Consider the following 25,405-nt stretch of genomic DNA (forward strand, 5'->3'; position numbering starts at 1 on the left):
TACCAAGATATTGTTCATTGTAAAACACATCATATTTAACATTTCCCCCTCTTGAGGATGAAATACATTGTATTGACTCCTCAAAGTATCAAGACTTTCCAATGAACAATACCTTTTATACATTAGAGATCACGGAATCTTCTTTCTTCATTCTTCTTATAAACACACAGACAACGTCTATCACTTTAATAACAAGTCTATGGAAATTATCAATTTACCCATAATAGATTTGTAGCATTTAAATTATTATGTTATGAGAAACTGTGATTTGATTTTATAAAAAGATAGAATTCTAGCTAGGCCTAGTCTAAAAAATGTATCTTCTTGTCTTCATCTGGATCCATGGAAACCTGGAATGGTTCAGATGACTTTACTCTTCTTGGTGTAGCTAAGTCTTTAGGTTATACATCCCTTTGTTGTTAATTAATCAAAATAAGATTGGCAAAGTCTTTTGAAAAATAATTCCTTCACTGAAAAAGTAAACAACAAAATGAATGTCTTGATATTATCCCTCATGCAATAATCCATCTCTTTTCCTTTGCATGGTAAAGAGTCATTGAGTCTTTGTCTCTCTGGAATTGAAGCTGTCAGCTGACACCTGCTAGGCTACTGAAAAAAACACAAAGAGTTAGCACTTCTTGACCCCCCTTGTTTGTGCAAACGACTTCCTCATTTCATCTGACTTCTGTAGTCTTTACAAGGGTCATCTTTAACTCTGTAACGTCAGTACCTAGAGCAGACATCTTGTAACATAACACAGTCATTTCTCATCCAGATTGTGGAGATAAAGATTTAGCTTATAGCACAAAGTCCATTGTTCTCAGACTTTAGGAGCAATCTTTTCCAACATCTCACTGAGGATGATAGAATCTTGTATAACTTACACTTGATTAAAGCATAGTCCAGCAACAATCACTTACATATGCCATCTTTTGTCCTTTGCCATCATGACCACTGGAGGAGATTTAATGAAATGAACAAAGTCTTTTAAACTCACTTGTAGACTTGCTGTTAGCAGAAGAGGATTGTGCAAGCAGAAGAGGATTGTGCAGACTTTTAAGCTTCCCTCACACTCTGCCCACTCGACTTCCGGTCATGGCATCTGTAGTTGGCTTGACATAGTTAAAAATGTAACAAACAAAAGAATGTCAATCATGAAGATACTTTAGCATAGTCCCAGGATAGATCACCTGAAGAAAGTTCAATAGCCATCTAGAAGCTTGTAGTACTAGAAGTCTCAGCATGCCAGTTGATCAAAGAAAAGAATAGTAAAACAGTCCATGATTTATCTGTTCCCTTCAAGTGCTTTACTTGGATAAGAATTACAGCTCAGTCTCTTTCTCTGGCTACTGATCAACGCTGGAAAAAATCAAAAATCTATACAAAAAATTCTAGGCTTTGATGTCTTGATTGAAGATCTACTTTTTCTTCCCTACCCTACACCAAAAACTTGGTGATTATTACTATCCTATGATAATCACAGTGTACCATAGCATATCACTCTATTTTACCTTAACTATTCCCATATCTATTTTACTCAAAAACCTCATTTACTAGAATGTTCATGTATGTATTCAGTAAGAATAGAATATGGTCTTGCAATAGTTAGATCACTTTAAATTATCTTTAAGTATGAATTTCAATATGACTTGGTGTCCTTATACCTAAAGATGTTTTCAACATTATTCAGATAGAATAATAACATAATGTTTCATTCAATGAATATGTCACAAAAATAATATTATCAAAAATGCAGACTATTGTAACCATATTCAGTGAAGAAGCATTACCACAATTTACCAAAAATATAGTTTGAATGTTTTTACCTTTAAAAAAAACACCATTCCTAATCAATGAAACAATATTATTGTTATAGACCTTGTTTTGTTAAAAGTCAGTGTGCTTTCACATGTTCTTATATTATATACTACTTCCTTTATTTACTGGAACACTATCACCACATGTATTTGCTATCTATTATAAATAATACCGCAATATAATATTATTCACCTTCTATAACCACCATATTTGTATGAGTGAATGAAATATTTTATGTGATATGTCTTGCTATTCTTGGCAGACAGTTATCTTCTTGTAATCTGAGGCAGACATCAGTAGTATCGTAGTTCTAATGAGAACACATTAAAAATAAACATACCCAAATGAAACATAAAGTTGTGTGTATATATGTGTGTGTATATATTCATACTGTTATCAAACACATATGCTCGTAGATATATGCACACACTGTGTGTTCACACATTTGTGTTTGTGTATTGGACTTCTCAACTGAAAGAACTGAAATGACACCATCAAATAGTCCTGTAAGAAACTGAAACAACATTTGTTAAAGAATGAACTTAACCTTCTGATAATAACATATTTATAATGACATGATTAAATATAACCCCTAAACCATAATGTATCGCTGAAAATGTGTCTTTGTATATTATTTGGATAAACATCAAATATATATATATATATCAGTGTTCTTATGATGATACCCAGGATAAAATATTGTACACTTAATATTTCTCCTAATATTATCTCATGTTTAACCTTCTTAACAAATAAGACACTTTACCTTAGTAACATGATACATCCCATCACACACACACGCGGTACCATACACATACTGAGCAGCTGCTATAACACATGTCACACATCACTTATTCCTGACATGTGTACATTCATTCATCTCAGAGGATTTTCACATTTAGTCTCTTCTTAAAAAATAATGCGCATAAAAACCTTAAGTATATTCCTAGGATACTTCTAAAAAATAGATGTTTAATGGATCCAACAAGTCTTGGTGTATTGGTTGTACCTCAATATACCGATTCTTCCATGTTGAAGAAAAATATAGGCCTTTCTTTAAAATATTGTTTTCACAGACGAAAACATATAGACATGAAACACGAGAGGGAGAGAGAGAAAACATATATCTGTATTTATCTCTTATAACTCTACGGACATTCCAGGCCCTCCTGTTCCCATCAATCACTTATCCAAACACATGCCTTAATACTTGCACTGAATGAGAATAACATGCAACAGTACAATACATTGTTTAATCTCAGCAAATGCAATTCCTCTTATATTAGTGACAGATTTTGTTATGACAAATTAGCTACATCATTAAAAAGCATTGCAAGCTAACACAAAACTATTACTTTACATTTCATCATTAACCACAAAAATGCTCATACTCTTTTTTGTGAAGACTCTATAATGAGAGAAAATATCATTAGAATCACATATCATACATTTAAGAATTTAGCCATTGGGAGTGATTCTTGAAATTAACTACTAAAGTTAATAACAAATGGAAAGGTAATAAGTACAATACAGAATCCCTGTACATACATATCCTGACCTCTGAGAAGTAATCCATAAACTTATTTATAGCCTCTGACATTTAAAAAGAATTCCTAGGGGGAGAAAGGTTATTAGCTTAAACCATATACACTGTATATAACTATACCAGTTACACTTTTAAAACTGTCATTAATTCCCTTTCTATGTTCTCAGGAACTAAACTATGATTATAAGTGCTCCGGAATCTGCTGGTGCTATAAAAATAAAAAATATTATTTTTATTATTATCCTTATTATGTATTAATTTGCATAGCATTATACATATTAATAATATCTCATATATTACTAATAATACATAATTACTACTTTTATTCCGTAATTAAATAACTCAAGTCCTTAGTACAAAGCCGGGTCCGTTACCAGTAATTAATATCTTTCACATATCATATGAAACATCTAGCCAATCCCTATTCCAGGTCTGAACACTTCATGATTTAGAAAATCATTGACTATATGAAATGCATTTCTCAAATATTGAGGTTCTCCTAATTTATGCATTTTCCTGATCTTGTTATTTATGAGTGCAAGCATGTCAGCTTTGGAACCATTTGGTACCAATCTGTCTGTGCTTGACAGCTCTGTGACAGGCCGAGGATCACGTATCCTTGGTCTCTCCCTACTTTTAGGTGTCTGAACAGCTGTCACACTCACTCCTGAATCATTTACTTTTGACATTGTCTCAAAGTAAGATTTGGGTTTTACATGAATCTTTTTACGTCTCTCTAAATAAATTTCATCATTGAAATATGTCTTAGAGATGCATGGCTGTTTTGACATTTTAATCTCTTTTTGACTAATTTGTGGGATTTCTCTGTGGGACTTTGACTTACTCTGCCACTCCTGCCGTCTGGCGATATCGATTACCTTGGCAGCTTCCAAAATAGATTCCTTGTCAGATGCCAATACTCTGGTTACAGGATCTAAGAAATTGAACTTCTGTATAAAGTTATCTTTTAAATTGAACAAGTTAGAACAAATTGCTTTATATGCTCTTTGGTAAATAGACATGAATGTAAAAGTACATTCGTTCCAGCCAATTCTTAATTTATTCAAAATGTCCAAAGTAAGAACCTCTGTAGCATTGCAGAGTAACCTTAACCGTCCTACGTCATCACAATGTAACCATTCATCATTGTCAAAACACTTTTTTACTTCTAGGCATCTACTTATATTTACTGGTAGCCAAAGTCTAAACAATTGGTTTTTTTGCTCATTTGATAGATCAAATTTCTCAGCAAAACTCTCAAAAATGTCTGCATTCCTGCATACATGCACTTTCTCATCATATGCAGGTAAATCCTTACTTAGGTTTATCAAGTACCCTTGTAACTTCAGTTTTAAGCTGGCTTCCTTTATATTTAAAAGTTTCTTCTGAAAAGAACTGTCTTCAGCATGGCCCATTGACACATTCTCTTCAGAAATACTACACTGCGTAGCTGTGTCTATTTTTGGAGCAGTTACAGTCGTTACACTAGGATCCATACATTGTTCAACAAAAGAATGATAAACATTCACCAAATGTGCAATGTTTCTTAATTTTAAATCTTCATCTAAGTTTCTATTCATAGCACTACATTGTGAATACAAATGCATCCATGCTATACTTAAATCTGGCTTATCACTAGACTTTACTGTACATTCTACAGTACATTTCCCAATAGAAGATAAAGTTTCCATACTTACAAACTTGTTTGTGATCATCAGCACAGTCACGTGGCTGGATTCCCGTTGTCCTTCCTACTGTCCTTAGGTTCTCCGTGTTCCGAAAGCTTGAAACGTATGTCTCTGGGGTCTCGACTCTTCCCCCCTGTTCAAGCTAAAGGAGCTTGGTATGGCTGGCACGCCAACTGTAGAAAATGGCGTTGGCACCTGTAGTTTATGGCTCGCCGCAATAGGATGACATCAGAGGGTTTCTTTATAAAATGGAGATTTATTGCTTCTTCTTTAAAAGTAGTGGAAGTTACAGAAATGAATATAAAAGAATATCAGAGCTTACAGTCTTTAGTGTATAGTGTCCATAGTTCATATATCCTTTGAAGTGAAGGGTTTGTCTTACAAATCGTCACGAGCTTCAGGCAGCTGTTGCTTCACTCAAGCATCCTGGGAGACATTCCTTCCTTCACGCTTCCACCATGGATTCCTCACGCTTACATCACAACCTTCTCCTTGAAGGCTCTGGATCCTTCTTGTGACATAGAGCTCATACCTTCTGTACAGCCCTGATCCAACCAACCTCCATCTTGGTAACTCCCATCTTATATAGGTTCATGACTCACTGTCAATGTCATGTGTGGGCGTGTTCATTATACTTGAGTGTTTGTGTCTGCACATATATGACCATAACAAATATAGAACTCTTTCTCTATACATCAGCATAACCTGTTTCCACTCATGGATGTATAGTTATCGTGCTGTGTACAGCCTTAACACCCTACATAGTCATGGATCCGTGAATAGTGCTGTGTACAGTGCTGTGTACACTTATGTATCTATTTCCAACTTATACACGTCTCCTTAGTATAGAATATGATATTATAATGTCAGTATTACAATCACTTTATACAGTGAATAGTGTTGTGCTATTATGGTGAGGTCAGCAGTATATATATGACTTACATTATATTATACCAAGATATTGTTCATTGTAAAACACATCATATTTAACAATAACTGATAAACGTATCCGTCTATCCACTGACAATGTGGATCGTTTGACATTTCTAAAAATGAATCAAGCGTGGATCTCTGACCATTTTGTTGCCTCGGTTGCCGATGTCAATGACTAGTAAACTGTAGCATGTCTTCTTGAAAATGTGAAATACACATTTCTACTACACTACATCTCACGTCTGTAGTTCCTATGCCTGCTGCTTCTAAAAATTGGATTCTACTGCTGCCCACAGCTAGTGTTCCAAGTGTTACAGCTGAATGTATTTGTGAAAAATACACCCGTATGAGCTTGATGTGCACTGCATACACCTCTTTCTCCTTATCCTTTTTATAGGCTTCCAAATTATTATTTTTTAAATGTCTCCATCTCTCTTGCCATGTTCTGCTACCGCAGCCTCCGTGTTCCCCGCTGGGCTCTTCTTGCTGCCACCAATGGTACCAATTTTTCATGAGTGGTCAGTTTACATTGCTGAGTAATTTTTAATTTTTTTTTTTTTTTAAATCAATCTCTTAATCTGTTAGATGTTTCGATGTTTCGTACAGAGGAGTTGTTGGTTAAATTTATCCTCAGTGGGTACAGAGCCCATATTTGACAGTCTGCCTTGCAGAACTAATTTTTAAAAAATATTCTCTTCATCTGATAGATGTATCGATGTTTCGTACAGAGGAGTTCCCAAGTGTTTTTCTCCTATAGACTATAATGGGATTTATCGGGAGCTCTTCGAATCAAATTTCGAATATTTCACTATTCGATCATCTCTAGCAGTATTTTTTTTTTTTTTTTTCCCTTTCATTTTTAAAGCCAAATTTCAAGTTGTTCCATGTTTCCAGTTTACTCTTCTGGATGATAATTACAGTTTCTTCTACTACATATAGGTGTCAAAATTAACCCAAACATCTCCCATTAACTTTAATGGGGTTTGCGTTCGAACTACTGTTCGAGGTTCGACTTGAACATTTTACTGTTCGATCATTACTAGTAGGGAGCTCATACAGACACGTGGAGGCCACACACAATACTCATTCTGAATTGTTTCAAGGACATTACAGCAAAGTTGGATCAGCCTGGAGGGTGTTTTTCCACTTTAATGTTTTGTGTGACACCAAATCCAGGCCGCCATTGGGTAATACATGGGGTTTCCATGGATAATGTTTGTGTGATTTTCTTGTCAGCACATTCAGCTTTATACAGAACAAAGTATCACTGAGAAGATTTCATACATTCAAATCTAGGATTCGATATTTGTGTGTTTCCTTTATTTTTTTGAGCAATATATATATATATATATATATATATATATATATATATATATTTATATACACACACATTAGTTTGCAATAAATGAGAATAACAAAATTTTTTTTCCAGTAATTTAATTCAAAAATAACCCCATATATTCTAGAGTCATTACATAGAGTGTACTTTTTCAAGTGTTTATTTCTGTTAAAGTCAATGACTATGGATTACAGCCAAGAAAAAGCCAAAAGTCAGTATTTCACAAAATTAGAATATTATGTAAAACCAACTGAAAAAAAAAAATGTTTTTAACATAGAAATGTTGACCAAATGAAAAGTCTGTACAGTAAATGCCCTCAATACTTGGTCGGGGCACCTTTTGCATGAATGACGGCATCAATGTGGCATGGAGGCGATCAGCTGATGGCACTGCAGAGGAGTTATTGATGCCCAGGTTGCTGTGATATCGGCCTTCAGCTCGTCTGCATTGTTGGGTCTGGTGTCTTTCATCTTCCTCTTGACAATACCCCATAAATTCTCTATGGGGTTAAGGTCTGGCGAGTTTACTGGCCAATCAAGCACAGTGATGCTGTGGTTAGTAAACCAGGGATTGGTACTTTTGGCCGTGTGGACAGGGGCCAAATCCTGCTGGAAGATAAAAATTCCATCTTCAAAAATCTTTTCAGCCCAGGGATGCATGAAGTGCTCTAAAATTTCCTGGTAGACGGCAGCGCTGACTTTGGTGTTGATGAAACCCAGTGAACCTACACCAGCAGATGACATGGCTCCCCAAACCATCACTGATTGTGGATACTTCACACTAGACCTCAAGCAGCTTGGATTGTGTACAGCCTCTCCACTCTTCCTCCAGACTCTGGGATCGAGATTTCTAAATGAAATGCAAAATTTACTTTTATCTGAAATCAGCCCCTTGGACCACTGATCAACAGACCAGTTCTTCTTCTCCTTGGCCCAGATAAGACGCTTCTGGCCTTGTTTATTGGTCAGGAGTGACACATGGGATGCAACACTTGTAGCCCATGTCCTGCAGACGTCTGGATGTGCTTGTGGCTTTTGAAGCAGACTCCAGCAGCAGGCCACTCTTTGAGAATCTCTCCCAAATTTTTGAATGGCATTTTCGTTACAATCCTGTTAAGACTGAGGCTTGTGCTACTTTTTCTACCACACTTTTTCCTTACACTTAACTTTCCCTTAATATGCTTTAATACAGCACTCTGAGAACAGCCAGCTTCTTTAGCAATGAACTTTTGTGGCTTACCCTTCTTGTGGAGTGTGTGAATGACTGCCTGTCAAGTCAGCAGTCTTCCCCATGATTGTGTTGCATACTGAACCAGACTAATGCTGCGTTTACACAGAACGATTATTGTGCGAATTTGCACAATAACGATCGAATTTGAACGATAATCGTACGTGTAAACACAGCGAACAATCAAACGACGAGCGAGAAATCGTTCATTTTGATCTTTGAACATGTTCTCAAATCGTCGTTGGTCGTTCGCAAAAAATTCGCAGATCGTTCACCAATTTAACCTATGTGCGAAATAGGCTTAAGCGATCACAAAACGATTTTTCCATACGATATATCATTCCGTCTAAACGCTGATCGTTATTAAAAAAAAAAAAATGTAACTTCGAAATTGTTAATCGTACGATCGGGCGAATTATCGCTCCGTGTAAACCCAGCATTAGGGACCTTTTATTACACTTAGGAAGCCACTGCGGATGTTTTGGGTTAATTATTCTGATTTTCTGAAATACTGACTTTTGGGTTTTTCTTGGCTGTAATCCATAATCATTAACTTTAACAGAAATAAACGCTTGAAGAAGTTCACTCTGCATGTAATGACTCTATAGAATATATGAGGTCACTTTTTGAATTGAATTACTGAAAAAAAAAACCTTTTTGTTGATATTCTAATTTATTGCAAACCACTGTGTATATATAATATATATATATATATATATATATATATATAAATTTAGCGATGTCCGTGCACTTCTTGCTTTAAAAGTGAAAAATAAATTATATGCGTTACCTCTTCATGCTCCCCGGTGTCGTCCTGGCCTCTCTCCCTGCAGCGGTGTGGAGCGGTAACATATATAAAATATTATTTTCTTTACACAGTCATCAGCCATTGGCTGTGTATTGCTATTACAGGTAGAGTCAATAGAGTTAATGTCTCTATTACACAGAGCAATAATATGTCAAATGGGCCTGATTCGGCAGATTATCGCTCCGTCTAATAGGGCGCTATCAGTTTCGGCAGTTTGGACCATGAATAACAGATGACAGATTCCCTTTACATAGAGTATCCAAGCTTTTAAAATGGACGGCCTAGGACTGATCTTCATTATTACATCAATCCTACTCATAGCACCCCAACAGCTGTGAGTATTATCTGAGGTCTAACAAATTTTTATTTACAAGAAAAACATTTCCCACATTCTGGGCATGAAAGTGCCCCCCCCCCCCCCCCCGGTTGAGTACACTTTTAGTTAAAAGATATCTCTCATGTACAGTAGTTCATGAAAATGGTTTCTCTCTTCAGTGAGTTTTTAGATGTCTATCAAGATTTGATTTCACAGCAAAACATTTCGGACATTTTGGACATGAATATGGCTTCTCCCCTGTGTGAATTCTCTCGTGTTTAGTAAGAGTTGATCTTGCGATAAAACTTTTTCCACATTCAGAGCATGAAAACGGCTTCTCCCCTGTGTGAATTTTATAATGGGTAATAACATGTGCTTTATGAGTGAAACATTTTCCACATATTGAGCAGGAAAATGGCTTCTCCCCTGTGTGAATTCTCAGATGTCTACCAAGAGCTGATTTCTGCCTAAAACATTTCCCACATTCTTGGCATGGATATGGCTTTACCCCTGTGTGAGTTCTCCGATGTCTAAAATATTTTGATTTCACTGTAAAACATTTTCCACAGTCTGAGCATGACCACGGATTCTCTTCTGTGGGAGGATTCTGATATTCAACATTCCTTCTACGACGTTTATTATCATTTATAGAAGATGGGACTTGTATAACAGGATCAGAGGACAGATCTTTGCTGTGATGGGCGCTGGGTATATGTTCTTCATATGTATTTTCTGTGATAGGATCACCTGCTGTAATATCCCGAGATAGAAAATAATGTAAATTTAAAAAATTGCATATATTTACAGTTTTTTTTACAGTGTTTTTGCAACATTATAAGTGCACAGAATTATTCTCACTATCCTACCACCTGATCATGCATTCCCTATTCACATGTACATCGTAACAAAACCTATGGCACTACAAAGACCAGCTATTACTCTGTCTCGTCAAATGTAATGTCTCCAAGGAATCATCTTCTTCCCCCATTCTGGTCTTAGGTCTCTTCAATAAGTTTTTTTTTTTTTGTTCAATAGACTATGTTGTTTCAAGAAACTTTGCCTAAATCAGGGGTTGTCAAACTGTGGCCCTCCAGCTGTTGCAAAACTACAATTCCCATCATGCCTGAAAAGCCATAGCTAAAGCTTTGGCTTGTCCAGGCATGATGGGAATTGTAGTTTTGTACCAGCTGGAGGGCCTGAGTTTGACCCCTGTGGCCGAGAGCAATTGTACTAACGAATATAAAAACTTTATAAAATATCTTAGCGGACAAAAATGCTTCCTTCGTCTGCTATCTAGCACCTCTCTCCCCCCAAATTGTGAAACTATATTCCACTAAGAAAATTTAGCACCAGTCAAGGAAGAAGTTACAAGTAATGTAAGTCTATGGAGAAGGGTGGAGGAATATAGGGGGGAGAGACACAGCTCTATAAAAGATATCAACCAAGTCTTTATACATTGTTTAGACAGTTTAATATAACTTTATAATAAGCTTCCATGCTGCTGCTATTTAGGCTGTGCACAGAGACAGTGCAGGATCTCCTCCTCTGTGTGTACAGACACCACAGACATGCCCTGGGAAAACGGAACGCAATAGATTTAGCTTGCCGTATATGTTATATAATGGGCAGATAAAGCGCAGCTCCTCATGTATACACACACACCAGGTGCCCCATAAAGGGCTCAACATGGAGTCTATCAGGGTAGGAGAGTGAAGTGCTGGTGTGTTATCTACCTAGAGGGTTACCTGTAGTGATGTCCTCCTTATACTGCTCATCACTGCTGTAATCTGTCTCTTCTTCTTTTATCATTATGTCTATAGCATTAAAATAATTCTGATTCTCTCCTGTAGTGACGTCCTCCTTATACTGCTCATCACCGCTCACATCTGTCTCCTCTTCTACTTTTATCCTTATGTCTGTAGCATTAAAACAGTCCAGATCCTTCCCTGTAGGAATGTCCTCCATATACTGATCATCAGCCCACCTATAGGGCTCTTCTTTTACTATTATGTTTATACCATTAACATTGTTCCAATCTTCCCCCTGATTCATAAGATGTGAGAGAAATATTGTAAAAGTCATCAGACAGGAGGAGAAGTCAGGTGGGATGTACAGATCATAGGGAACATCTCCATCTACCTGATCCTGATCCTGTGGGAGAAGAGGACGGGGACATCTCTCTGGTGCTGTTCTCTTACTGGATCTGACTGGAGGGAACACATACAGAGACTGAATTCATTCTTTCCATCCAGATAATACAGAGAGGAGGTGTGTATATAGTCCTGTCTATTACCTGCTGATGGGAGGGGCTGCTGATCCTCCAGCATCACATCCTTGTACTGATCCTTGTGTCCTTCTACATACTCCCACTCCTCCATGGAGAAATAGACCGCCACGTCCTGACACCTTATAGGAACCTGACACACACAATGATCACACAGTCATCCCCCCACCCCTCCAGTGGTGTTACTGTATAATGTCCCAGCATTCCCAGCAGCCACAGTCTCACCTCTCCACTCAGCAGCTCCACCATCTTGTTGGTGACTTCTAGGATCTTCTCTTCCTCCATTTCCTCATGTATCAGGGGCCCCGGGATTGGGCTCAGGGTTCTTCCCCATCCTTCACACCCAGGGGCCCCACAGCGCCCACTAGAGGACTTCTTCACTACTGTGTAATCCTGTGTATGGAGAGACACATTACTATCACTCCATCCATTCCCAGAATCCCTCACCTCTCCAGTCCTATCCATCTGTTATTCCATAGATAAGAATGATGTCATGATGACATCACTCCCAGAATCCCTCACCTCTCCAGTCCTATCCATCTGTTATTCCATAGATAAGAATGATGTCATGATGACATCACTCCCAGAATCCCTCACCTCTCCAGTCCTATCCATCTGTTATTCCATAGATAAGAATGATGTCATGATGACATCACTCCCAGAATCCCTCACCTCTCCAGTCCTATCCATCTGTTATTCCATAGATAAGAATGATGTCATGATGACATCACTCCCAGAATCCCTCACCTCTCCAGTCCTATCCATCTGTTATTCCATAGATAAGAATGATGTCATGATGACATCACTCCCAGAATCCCTCACCTCCCCAGTCCTATCCATCTGTTATTCCATAGATAAGAATGATGTCATGATGACATCACTCCCAGAATCCCTCACCTCTCCAGTCCTATCCATCTGTTATTCCATAGATAAGAATGATGTCATGATGACATCACTCCCAGAATCCCTCACCTCCCCAGTAAGCAGGAAGAGTATGTGTAGGGTGAGGGTTATTATCCTCTCCGCCATCTTGTTCCTGTCTCTCTCCATCTTCTATAGAAGATATCAGCAGAAGATCCTGGAGTGTTTTGGAGCTGAATAGAAAAAAAGAGGATATAATGTAATATATCTCCTATCACTTGAAAGCAGAGAAAAAAAAACACTTCATACCTAAGGCTTACAGTCCAGTCCTGAAAGGGTTAATGTCCCCCAGCGCTATTTCCCTGCGGTAACTCCACACATCCCTCAACCTGCAGAGCTGTACAGGAGCCGTGTGCTTCCCCTGTGCTTCCAGGACCTGCCATGATGTCACAGTCATGTGATCAGTCACATGGAGGAGGAGGAGTCACATGATCAGGGGCTGCTGCTCAGTGTATGCAGGACTCTGCTGTGCTGGTACTCGCCATAAGTTATGAGACGATGCTGTGAGTGCAGCATGACTACATGTTGTATCATCACGGCCATGACTGGAATTATATACATATAACACAGTAAATGGGGTCAGAAGCTTCTGTCTCTGTACTATGTCGCAGTGCTGCAGTTACAGGCCGTCACCACTACAGGCTATGTTCACACGCTGTATGAGACCGGCCGTTCCGTGACGGCCTCATTAAAGATCATCCCGGCCGGTATTGCAGTAGTGGCTGTATGATCTCTAGCACCGCAGAGTTCTGATGCGGGCGCATTTAGCAAACTGCTGTAAAGTGAAACTGGCTCAGTTGCCCCTAGCAACCAATCAGATTCCACCTTTCATTTTCCAAGTTATCTGTGAGGAAAGAAAAGTGGAATCTGATTGGTTGCTAGGGGCAACTGAGCCAGTTCTATTTTACACCAGTTTGATAAATCTTCCCCATAGTATACGCTCCTGCTGTGTATACGCCCCAACTGGAATTCCGTAGAAGGCAAGGTAATGTATATTTTAGTATTAAGCTTGGCCGTTGTTGCAGTCAGCAACAACGGCCGTACTTTTACAAAAATATACGTTTTGTGAACAGTATGCGGTGGTGGTGTTAAACTCAGCACGATGACTAGGGCCGAAAACAGTTTGTCTCTGTACACTGTGGGGGAGATTTATCAAAGGGTGTAAAGTTTAAACTGGTGCAAACTGGCCACAGCAACCAATTACAGCTTCTCTTTCCTTTCACCAGGACTAGAAGCTGAGCTGTGATTGGTTGCTGTGAGAGCTGAGCTGTGATTGGTTGCTGTGGGCAGTCTGCACCAGTCTAAACTTTAAACCCTTTGATAAATCTCCCCCACAGTGTACAGAGACAAACTGTTTTCAGCCCCAGTGATCGTGTTGAGTTTAACCAGGGCCGGCTCCAGCTTTTTGTGGGCCCTTGGGCGACAGAGCCTCGGCGGGCCCCTTTGAGGAGCAAATCATGGAGAGACAGGCGAGGAAAGATTTGCAGCAAAAGAAACATGCGGCTGCTGCATATCTTTCTCCTCCCGTATCTCCTGATCTCTCCTGCATGCAGCTCCTGCTGTGTGTGTGTGTGTGTGTGTGTGTATGTGTGTATGTGTATATATACACGCGCACACACACAGAGCAGGAGCTGTATACAGGAGAACTAGCAGCACCAGCATGATTTTATATATATATATATATATATATATATATATATATATATATATATATATATATATACATACATGGTGAGACCCCTAGTTCTCCTATATACAGGTCCTGCAGTGATATACAGTGTGTATATATATATATATATATATATATATACACATACACACTGAACATCACTGCAGGACCTGTATATAGGAGAACTAGGGGTCTCACCATGTTTATATGATAGAGACAGAGAGAGATAGAAGTTAGATAGATAGGAGAGATAGATAGATAGGAGATAGATAGATAGGAGATAGATAGATAGATAGATAGGAGATAGATAGAGAGATAGATAGGAGATAGATAGATAGATAGATAGATAGGAGATAGATAGATAGGAGATAGATAGATAGATAGATAGATAGATAGATAGATAGATAGATAGATAGATAGATAGATAGGAGATAGATAGATAGATAGATAGGAGATAGATAGATAGATAGATAGATAGATAGATAGATAGATAGGAGATAGATAGACAGATAGATAGATAAGAGATAGATAGATAGATAGATAGATAGATAGATAGATAGATAGATAGGAGATAGATAGATAGATAGATAGATAGATAGATAGATAGATAGATAGATAAGAGATAGATAGGAGATAGATAGATAGATAGATAGATAGATAGATAGGAGATAGATAGATAGATAGATAGATAGGAGATAGATAGATAAGAGATAGATAGATAGATAGATAGATAGATAGATAGATAGATAGATAGATAGATAGATAGGAGATAGATAGGAGATAGATAGATAGGAGATAGATAGATAGATAGGAGATAGATAGGTAGGTAGATAGATAGGAGATAGATAGATAGATAGATAGATAGGAGATAGATAGATAGATAGATAGGAGATAGATAGATAGATAGGAGATAGATAGATAGGAGATAGATAAGAGATAGATAGATAGGAGATAGATAGATAGATACAGATATCTAGTTGTTTTGTGTATAGAGGTCCTGCTGTAACATATATATATCCTGCTGTAATAGATATATATATATATATATACATATATTTTACAGCAGGACCTCTATACACAAAACAACTAGAAACCAGCACATACAGAACACTTAGTTTGCAGAGCCTACCGTGCTGCCCTCTATCAGGTCAGGTGTCCGATCACATGACCCGTGACATCATCAAAGGTCCTACACACTCAAAGGTCCTTTCCTACTCGACTGTAGGAAAGATTTGTTAAGGAAGACAGGTGCCCGGGGGCCCCAGTATGTATCGGCGTGGCCCCTAACTGTCACATGCGGCCTCTAGGGGCCCAGTCCCCTTTGTTACTACACTTTTTTTTCTTTTTTACTAACAAAAAAATGTAGTAACAAACGGGAGTGGGCCCCTAGAGGAGCTGTGGGCCCCGGCATTTGCCCTAGTTAGCCGGGTGCTGACGCCGGCCCTGAGTTTAACCCTTAGAAGACCCGGCCAATTTCAATTTTTGCGGTTTCGTTTTTTCCTCCTTGTGTTTAAAAGGCCATAGCACTTGCATTTTTTCACCTAGAAACCCACATGAGCCCTTATTTTTTGTGCCACTAATTGTACTTTGCAATGACAGGCTGAATTTTTTCATAAAGTACACTGCGAAACCAGAAAAAATTCAAAGTGTGGTGAAATTGAAAAAAACAAACAAACGCATTTCTTTTATTTGGGGGGGAATGTGTTTTTACGCCATTCGCCCTGGGGTAAAACTGACTTGTTATGCATGTTCCTCAAGTCGTTACGATTAAAATATATAACGATATATAACATGTATAACTTATATTGTATCTGATGGCCTGTAAAAAGTTCAAACCATTGTTAACAAATATACGTTCTTTAAAATCGCTCCATTCCCAGGCTTATAGCGCTTTTATCCTTTGGTCTATGGGGCTGTGTCAGGTGTCATTTTTTGTGCCATGATGCTTACCTTCTATCGGTACCTTGATTGCGCATATGCGACTTTTAAATCGCTTTTTATTACAATTTTTCTGGATTTGATGCGACCAAAAATGCGCAATTTTGCACTTTAGGATTTTTTTGCGCTTACGCCGTTTACCGTACGAGATCAGGAATGTGATTCATTAATAGTTCAGGCGATTACGCAAGCGGCGATAGCAAATATGTTTATTTATTTATTTGTTTATTTTTATTTATAACCTGGGAAAAGGGGGGTGATTCTGACTTTTATTAGGGGAGGGGGCTTTTTACTAATAACAACACTTTTATTTTTACTTTTACAATTATACTAGAAGCCCCCCTAGGGTTAGGGTTATTCTTCTCCCTGGTGTTAGGGTTATTCACCCCTGGGGTAAGGGTTATTGCCCCCTCAGGGACTTCTAGTATAAGTGCACTGATCTCTCATAGAGATCTGTGCTGCATAGATATGCAGCACAGATCGATGAGATAGGCACATTGATTGCTTCCGGCTGCTGCAGCCCGAAGCAATCGAGTGCCGAGCTGGGATCAGCGCCATTACGGCGCTGACCCAGGACGGGGAAGGATGTGTGGATCACTCCTCCGGAACAACATCCTGGAGCAGCGGTCCCCCCACTAGACACCAGAGAATGGCTGCATTCGGTAATCGGATGCAGCCGTCAACTTTGACAGCTGCATCCAATTACTCTATTAGCTAATAGCCGCGGTCCCGGGCTACAAGCGGGACCGCGGCGGTTCAGAGCGCTGCTGCCGCGCGGCCCCGCTCTGTACGCGGGGAGGCGGCCCTGAACGTACGGGTACGTCCAGGGTCGCCTAAGGGTTAACACCACCACCACATACTGATTAATACCACCACATACTGACTAGTGTCACTGCATACTGACTAATGTCACCACATACTGACATACATGCCCCCCCTACTGTCCCCCTTATAGACGGCTACCATTGTGTTGTTCCACTTATAAAAGCCTCCCCCATGTTGTCCCCCTTATAGATGCCCCCCATATGTTGTCCCCTTATACATGGCCCCCTCTCCCCCTATATTGTCCCCTTATAGATGGCCCCCTCTCCCCCTGTTGTCCCCTTATAGATGGCCCCCTCTCCCTGTGTTTTCCCCTTATAGATGGCCCCCTCTGCCCCTATGTTGTCCCCTTATAGGCCCCCTCTCCCCCTATGTTGTCCCCTTATAGGCCCCCTCTCCCCTTATGTTGCCCCTCCGATAGATGGCCCCCTCTCCCTTATGTTGCCCCCCCCCCTATAGATGGCCCCCTCTCCATTATGTCTCCCCCCCCCTTATAGATGGCCCCCTCTCCCCTCTGTGCAAAGCAGATTTAAAAAAAACAACTCACCTAGTAACACGTTCCTCTGGCGAGCAGAGAGGCTCCGTTAGCCCCTGGATAATGTGCGGCAGCCTGGGGTATCCTGTCCTATCCCCGGGCGGCGTACGCATCAGAGAACTCCCTGTGCGCCGGGGCTGGGACTTTCGGCACAAGGAGCATCTCTAACATGCGCTCCCTGTACCGGAAATCACATCCACAGGCACACAGGGAGCCTTCTAAGACCCATAACACCTTCATTTTTCCACCTACAGGGCCATGTTATTAGCAAAGAATAGGCACAGGTCAGAATACATAGAGTCAGCAGAATCATAAAAAGGTATCTCTGTATAGAATGCTGCAATGCAACAACACTCTGGTTTGGCACACGTTAGTGGGCAGAGGTGTCACTGCAGCGAGGACCTGAAGGAGGAATAAGACACAGCAAGATACGAGGACGTTGGCGGAGACAAGCAGCTCCAGAATCAGCACGGAGTACAGCAGAGGAGTGGAAAGGGCGGCGGTGGTGGTGGTGAGTCAGTGTCTGATCAGCGATATCATCCGGCAGCGTTATGATTCCTTCTTTTTCGTTATGTAACAGATTTATTTATCGATAAATACGTAAAATCATTTGGTCGTCAAAAAATCCATTTACACTTTATTCCCTGTGTCCCCTGAAAGACAAGACCCACTTTTCTGCTATTGCTTATTATTATTATAGACCAGGGATGGGGAACCTTTGGCCTTCCAGCTGTTGCAAAACTACAATTCCCATCATGCCTGGACAGCCAAAGCGAAGCTTTGGCTGTCCAGGCATGATGGGAATTGTAGTTTTGCAACAGCTGGAAGGCCAATGGTTCCCCATCCCTGATACAGAGTAAGGGTAGGTTTGCACACATTGCAGTATTTATTGAAGTAACACTGGAGAGCAGTAATTGATGCAGTAACGCAATGAAAGTGAATGTGTGAACGCAGTCTAAGTGAAGGTTTTTGGCAATGGCATGTATGATCAAAAGGTAAACCTTGTTAAAGGGGCGTCAAAGTTATACAGTGTCACAGTATACTGGTGTCAAATTTATACAGATTTGTAAATTACTTTTATTTAAGAAAAAAATCTCCAGTCTTTCAGTACTTACCAGCTGCTTTATGCCCTGCAGAAAGTGGTCTCTTCTTTTCAGTCTGACACAGTGCTCCCTGCTGCCACCTCTGTCCATGTCAGGAACTGTCCAGAGTAGTAGCAAATCCCCATAGAAAACCTCTCCTGCTCTGGACAGTTCCTGACATGGACAGAGGTGGCAGCAGAGAGCACTGTGTCAGACTGAAAAGAATACATCACTTCCTGCAGGACATACAGCAGCTAAGTAGTACTGGGAGACTGGAGATTTTAAATAGAAGTAACAAACGAATTTGTATATAACTTTCTGACACCAGTTTATTAGATTTTTTTTTCCAGAGTGCCCCTTTAAGAATTCTTAGCCAAATTATATTGGTTTTAATATTTGTTAATTGGCGTCTGGTAAATGTTTTTCCTGACAGTATGTTAGGTTAAGAAACACACTGTGGGAGATTTATCAAACATGGTGTAAAGTGAACCTGGCTCAGTTGCCCCTAGCAACCAATCAGATTCCACCTTTCATTTTCCAAAGCGTCCGTGAGGAATGAAAGGTGGAATCTGATTGGTTGCTAGGGGCAACTGAGACAGTTTCACTTTACATCATGTTTGATAAATCTCCCCCTATCTATGCAATATTAAAAGGGGGATTCAAGCTTTCAGAATGCATGGCTTATCTTTAGGATTGGCCATTGAGATTACATCAATTCAACTCCCAGCACACCCACTGATCAGGTTTAACAAGTTTTGAAAAACATTTCCCACATTCTGACCATGAATCTGGCTTCTCCGCTGAGTGAGTTCACCTTTCTAAAAAGACTTGCTACATATAATTCATAAACATTGTTTCTCTCTGTGAGTTTTTAGATGTTTACCAAGAGTTGATTTCCAACAAAAACGTTTTCCACATTCTGGGCATGAAAATGGCCTCTGCCTTTTGTGCGTTTTTTGATGGCGCATTAAACGTGATCTTGAAATAAAACATTTTCCACATTCTGAACATAAGTAAGGCTTCTCCCCTGTGTGAGTTTTATGATGGTTAAAAAGGTCTTCTTTCCATGCAAAACATTTCTCACATTCTGAGCATGAAAATGGCTTCTCTCCTGTGTGAATTCGTTGATGTCTAACAAGATGTGCTTTCTGGATAAAACACTTCCCACATTCTGAGCATGGAAATGGCTTCTCCCCTGTGTGAGTTCTCTGATGTAGATTAAGATGTGATTTCAAATTAAAACATTTTGCACATTGTGGACATGAAAATGGCTTCTCCCCTGTATGAATTATTTGATGGGATACTAGATGTGATTTTGTACTAAAACATTTCCCACAATCTGGGCATGAAAATGGCTTCTTTCCTCTGTGAATTTTCTGATGTTCAGTTACACCTTTTTTCGTTCGGAAACATTTACCACATTCTGAACACGGAAATGGCTTTTCTCCTGTGTGAGTTCTTTGATTTGAAACAAGAGCTGATTTCTGAGTAAAGCATTTATCACATTCTGAAAATGACTTCTCACCTTCCCGACTAAAATATTTCCCACATTTTGAACATAAAAACGGCTTTGCTTGTTTGTGAATTTTTTGATGTTGGACAAGACACGCTTTACTTTGGAAACACTTGGCACATTCTAGGCAGGTGAATGACTTCTCCCCTGTCTGGGTTTTCAAATGTTCATCAAGTTTTGATTTCACAGTAAAACATTTCCCACAGTCTGAACATGACCATGGATTCTCTTCTGTGTGTGTATTCTGATCTTCAACATTCCTGTTGTTACATTTATTGTCATTTAGAATCTGTGGTGAATCAGTAGACAGGACTTGTATAGAAGGATGAGATGGCAGATCTTTGCTGTGAGGGGCTGGGGGTGTATCTGGGGTAATAGACGGTTCTTCATATGTATCTTGTGTGATCTGATTTCCCCGTAATATTCCGTTATAGTCATCTGCCAAGAACAAAATATACTTTTATCATTTGAGTAAATTTTTTTTTTTTAAATTGCATATATTTACAGTTTTACAGTCTTTTTTGCAACATTACAAGTGCACAGGATTAAGAAGGTCAAACGCTTTCAATAACTTACGACCAAGCAATCGTTTGGCCGTCCGGCCCCTGTCCTCCCCATACACAGGAAAGGTTGGCATGGCTGAACGTTCCTGTATTCTCTATGGGGAAGTAAAGGGTCTCTCCTGCAACAAAGGGCCCAGGCAATTGTTTTGCATCATGCTCGACCCCTATCTCTACCCACATCTGTTGGAGCAGCGGATACCTTAATTCTCACCATCCCAGCATCTGTTAGGATGATAAAATCCATCATTCACATGTAGATCTTAAGAAATATTATGGAACTACAAAGCCCAGCATTTTTGTCTGATAAGATATATTACAAAGTTTATTATAGTCCCTTCTACTATTGATCGATGCAGAACAACATGGCCTATTTAATAAAGTTGATAAAAAACAACTTACTGAAGACACCTTAATGTCCCCATACACTTCTTTAGAGACATTACATATCACACATACGAAAAGATCTATATATCACTCTGTCCAGTGTGGTATGTAATGTTTACAGGGGCCATAGGTGTCGTCAGTAAGTTGTTTTTTTTATCAACTGTATTAAAAAGGCCATGTTTCAAAGAGTTCGTATAGATCAATAGTACAAGTGACTATAAGAAACTTTGTAATATATCTTATCAGACAAAAATGTGAAACTATCTAAAAATCAGCACTGTCCCATCCTATAACTAGGTCAGGGATTGAGTAACAAGTAATGTAAGGGCCCTATTACATGGAAAGATTATCGTGAAAAATATAATTTGAATTTAAGCGTGTGTATGCAGGTAACAATCAAACAACTGAGGAAAATTTGTTCGCATGTTGTTGATTGCAACAACATGAGCTGACCATAAAAATCTGTGTTAATCGTTCGCAAATCTTTCAGTGCACGCACAGTGCGTTATTACCATTGTTCGTGTACTATCGTTCCTCGCATTATGGTAAGCGATTTGAGATCATTCGCAATCATTTATCGCTAAACAAAAATTGTTTCATCTAAGAGGATCCTAAGTCTATGGGGTATGGAGATAGGAGAGGGAGAGCCAGAGTACACAGGCAGAGAGATAGGCAGGCTACTCACAGAGACAGTGCAGGATCTCCTCCTCTGTGTGTGCTGACACCATAGACATTAGGCTCCGCCCAGCAGCTCTGGGAGAACTGACAATTATAGATTTAGTGTGCCGTATATAAGATATATGATGGCCAGATACTGCACTGCTCCTTATATACAAACAGCAGCTTATGCTTATTAAGGAGAGTGCCCCATATAGGACTCAATATAGAGTCTAATATGGTAACAGAATGAGGTGCTGACTCTAATCTCTTCTGGCCTAAAGACCAACAGATCATGGAGTGATGTCCTCCCCCCTGAACAGACTGGAATGAATGGATAGATATAGTTACAAGACCTGTGTGTATAATGATATGTATTACCTGCTGATGGGAGGGGCTGCTGATCCTCCAGCATCACATCCTTGTACTGATCCTTGTGTCCTTCTACATACTCCCACTCCTCCATGGAGAAATAGACCGCCACGTCCTGACACCTTATAGGAACCTGACACACACAATGATCACACAGTCATCCCCCCCACCCCTCCAGTGGTGTTACTGTATAATGTCCCAGCATTCCCAGCAGCCACAGTCTCACCTCTCCACTCAGCAGCTCCACCATCTTGTTGGTGACTTCTAGGATCTTCTCTTCCTCCATTTCCTCATGTATCAGGGGCCCCGGGATTGGGCTCAGGGTTCTTCTCCATCCTTCACACCCAGGGGCCCCACAGCGCCCACTAGAGGACTTCTTCACTACTGTGTAATCCTGTGTATGGAGAGACACATTACTATCACTCCATCCATTCCCAGAATCCCTCACCTCTCCAGTCCTATCCATCTGTTATTCCATAGATAAGAATGATGTCATGATGACATCACTCCCAGAATCCCTCACCTCTCCAGTCCTATCCATCTGTTATCCCATAGATAAGAATGATGTCATGATGACATCACTCCCAGAATCCCTCACCTCCCCAGTCCTATCCATCTGTTATTCCATAGATAAGAATGATGTCATGATGACATCACTCCCAGAATCCCTCACCTCTCCAGTCCTATCCATCTGTTATCCCATAGATAAGAATGATGTCATGATGACATCACTCCCAGAATCCCTCACCTCTCCAGTCCTATCCATCTGTTATTCCATAGATAAGAATGATGTCATGATGACATCACTCCCAGAATCCCTCACCTCCCCAGTAAGCAGGAAGAGTATGTGTAGGGTGAGGGTTATTATCCTCTCGGCCATCTTGTCTCTGTCTCTCTCCATGGTTGATGGGTCGGTCTCTTATATAGAAGATATCAGCAGAGGATCCTGGAGTGGAAGAGGAGGAGACAATGTAATACATCTGTTATTGCTGCATCTAGAAATGTACAAGCTATTAACCCCTTGGTGACATACACTTTTCCTATTACGCTTTGAAGTTAGCACAGAAGTTGATCTTGCTTCACAGACCATGAGTACCGGCTGCTGTCATGGCAACCAGAAGCTGCTGAACTATCTGGACTAATAGCGTATAAAATCACTTACATTAAAGGGGTTAATCCTCCTCCTGTCCCCCAGCTCCTTCCCTGCGGTGACTCCTCACATCCCTCCACCTGCAGGAGCCTGTGCTTATGGTTGATGTCACAGTCATGTGATCAGTCACATGGAGGAGGAGGAGTCACATGATCAGGGGCTGCTGCTCAGTGTATGCAGGACTCTGCTGTGCTGGATGAGCTGAAGTGATGTGTGTGGAGCAGAGCTGTGTGTGTGTGATGTGTGTGGAGCAGAGCTGTGTATGTGTGTGTGTGATGTGTGTGGAGCAGAGCTGTGTGTGTGTGTGTGTGTGTGATGTGTGTGGAGCAGAGCTGTGTGTGTGTGTGATGTGTGTGGAGCAGAGCTGTGTGTGATGTGTGTGGAGCAGAGCTGTGTGTGTGTGTTATATATGCCTGCAGCAGAGCCCTGTGTGTAATGTGAGTTTATTGACAACCATACAAAAACGATAATTACATAGCAAACAAAATGTAATGAAGAGCGACCTGCAAGTCGCACGGTGTCAGGTATTTTATCTATAATAATAGAAAAGAGTAAGAAGACATAAACTGTCAGTAATGGATAATTCCGTAAAAACATTAACAAACGTCCGAGCAGGTAAAGAAAGAAAAGAGAGCTAGAGAGTTCAGGAAGCTTCCCGCAGCGACACCAAGGGAGGGGGGTGCAGATGCCAAGGCCAGCTGCGTACACAGACCCACAAAACCACAAAAAAAAAAACGGATTGCAAAAACGCAGTGTGAACCCAGCCTGAGAGGTAGAAACTCCTCTGAATCCATGAACGTGCGCCAAGGAAACAAGAGTTTATCCGAGCGGTCATGGGCCTCCGCCACTATTTCCTCCCTTCTGCCAAGTTCTCTTAAGTTCCCCTATCCACTCTGCAATTGTGGGTATAATGGGTGTTTTCCAGAGTCGGGGAACATCAACATGAGCAGCTGTCAGAAGATGCAGCAGGATCCCTTTTTTTAATTGTGGCCAGAGAGCCCGGTATTTTTGACAACAGGGTCAATTGAATTAGAATTGACAACACCCTTTCTGAAATCTGCATTATAAATTGCTAGGACCTAGTTCCAGAAATCAGGAATACCTGGGCAGGCCCACCAAACATGCGAAACGTCTCCGGCATCAGGCATCGCCACCAGCGACCTCGGGAAACATCTTATGCAAGGTGACTGGACAATGGTACCACCTTGAAATGATTTTGTAATTTTTCTCCTTCGCTTTAGCAGCCATGGAGATACCATGCCAAAGTTCACAAATGTCGAGATCGCTCTACCACCTATTAAAAAAGGAGGCCCTGTCAGGGTTGGCAATACTGACCAGAATCTGGTAGATAACCGAAATACAGTGCGAAATGGCAGAAGTTGCGACAACCCAGGCGATCAAAATCCGTGAGTGTTGATGTATAAGTAGCCCTTGGGAAGAGAGTCCGAATGTACAAAGCAGAGGCATTAGTGTCAGCCATGGGTGTGAGGTGCAGCCATTTCTTTTTCTCTAGGTTTGTATAATATATTATTAATATGTATAATATACACACATATATATATATATATATATATAGGTATGCAATACAGGAGAGAAGAGAGTGCTGCACCTCACACCTATGGCTGACACTAGTGCCTCTCGGCTGCATAAAAAACATCAGAATTTTGTGTATGAATTGATCAAGCCATACTGCCCCATGTACCGCGTGCAGGTATCTGATACACATGGGTCCAGTGGCGTAGCTACCAGGGTCGCAGCGGTCGCCGCTGCGACCCGGCCCGCTACGAGGGGGGGCCCGCGAGGGCCCCCCGTTGCCACTGCACTGCTCCCCCCTTAAAT

General features: G+C 40.3%; 2 protein-coding genes across 3 annotated transcripts; both read right to left on the bottom strand.

The window, feature by feature from the left end:
- Window positions 1–9,701: 9,701 nt before the first annotated feature.
- LOC138786815 (gastrula zinc finger protein XlCGF67.1-like) lies at window positions 9,702–13,248 on the bottom strand. The gene is made up of 5 exons (XM_069963880.1): window positions 13,131–13,248; window positions 12,933–13,054; window positions 11,816–12,353; window positions 11,422–11,719; window positions 9,702–10,426 (listed from the first exon to the last, which is right to left on the bottom strand). The coding sequence occupies exons 4-5, from the start codon at window positions 11,639–11,641 to the stop codon at window positions 9,852–9,854; spliced, it is 795 nt and encodes a 264-aa protein (XP_069819981.1). The 5' UTR covers window positions 11,642–11,719; window positions 11,816–12,353; window positions 12,933–13,054; window positions 13,131–13,248; the 3' UTR covers window positions 9,702–9,851.
- A 6,314-nt stretch (window positions 13,249–19,562) lies between these two features.
- LOC138786782 (gastrula zinc finger protein XlCGF57.1-like) lies at window positions 19,563–24,691 on the bottom strand. Of its 2 annotated transcripts, none has more exons than XM_069963830.1 (3): window positions 24,669–24,691; window positions 22,426–23,362; window positions 19,563–20,878 (listed from the first exon to the last, which is right to left on the bottom strand). In XM_069963830.1, the coding sequence occupies exons 2-3, from the start codon at window positions 22,508–22,510 to the stop codon at window positions 19,770–19,772; spliced, it is 1,194 nt and encodes a 397-aa protein (XP_069819931.1). In that variant the 5' UTR covers window positions 22,511–23,362; window positions 24,669–24,691; the 3' UTR covers window positions 19,563–19,769. The 2 variants fall into 2 exon arrangements, with proteins under 2 accessions (XP_069819931.1, XP_069819930.1); XM_069963829.1 differs by lacking the exon at window positions 24,669–24,691 and adding an exon at window positions 23,579–23,667.
- Window positions 24,692–25,405: the final 714 nt, after the last annotated feature.

This window comes from Dendropsophus ebraccatus, chromosome 3 (assembly GCF_027789765.1).
Source record: "Dendropsophus ebraccatus isolate aDenEbr1 chromosome 3, aDenEbr1.pat, whole genome shotgun sequence".
NCBI classification, from domain to species: domain Eukaryota; kingdom Metazoa; phylum Chordata; class Amphibia; order Anura; family Hylidae; genus Dendropsophus; species Dendropsophus ebraccatus.

Coding starts and splice junctions, on each gene's coding strand:
- LOC138786782 (XM_069963830.1), bottom strand. CDS start 22,510: ATGGAGGAGTGGGAGTATGTAGAAGGACACAAGGATCAGTACAAGGAT. Junction 20,879..22,425: donor GCAGCCCCTCCCATCAGCAG/GTAATACATATC, acceptor TGTTCTTGGCAG/ATGACTATAACGGAATATTA.
- LOC138786815 (XM_069963880.1), bottom strand. CDS start 11,641: ATGGAGGACATTCCTACAGGGAAGGATCTGGACTGTTTTAATGCTACA. Junction 10,427..11,421: donor TAAGGAGGACATCACTACAG/GTAACCCTCTAG, acceptor GGGATATTACAG/CAGGTGATCCTATCACAGAA.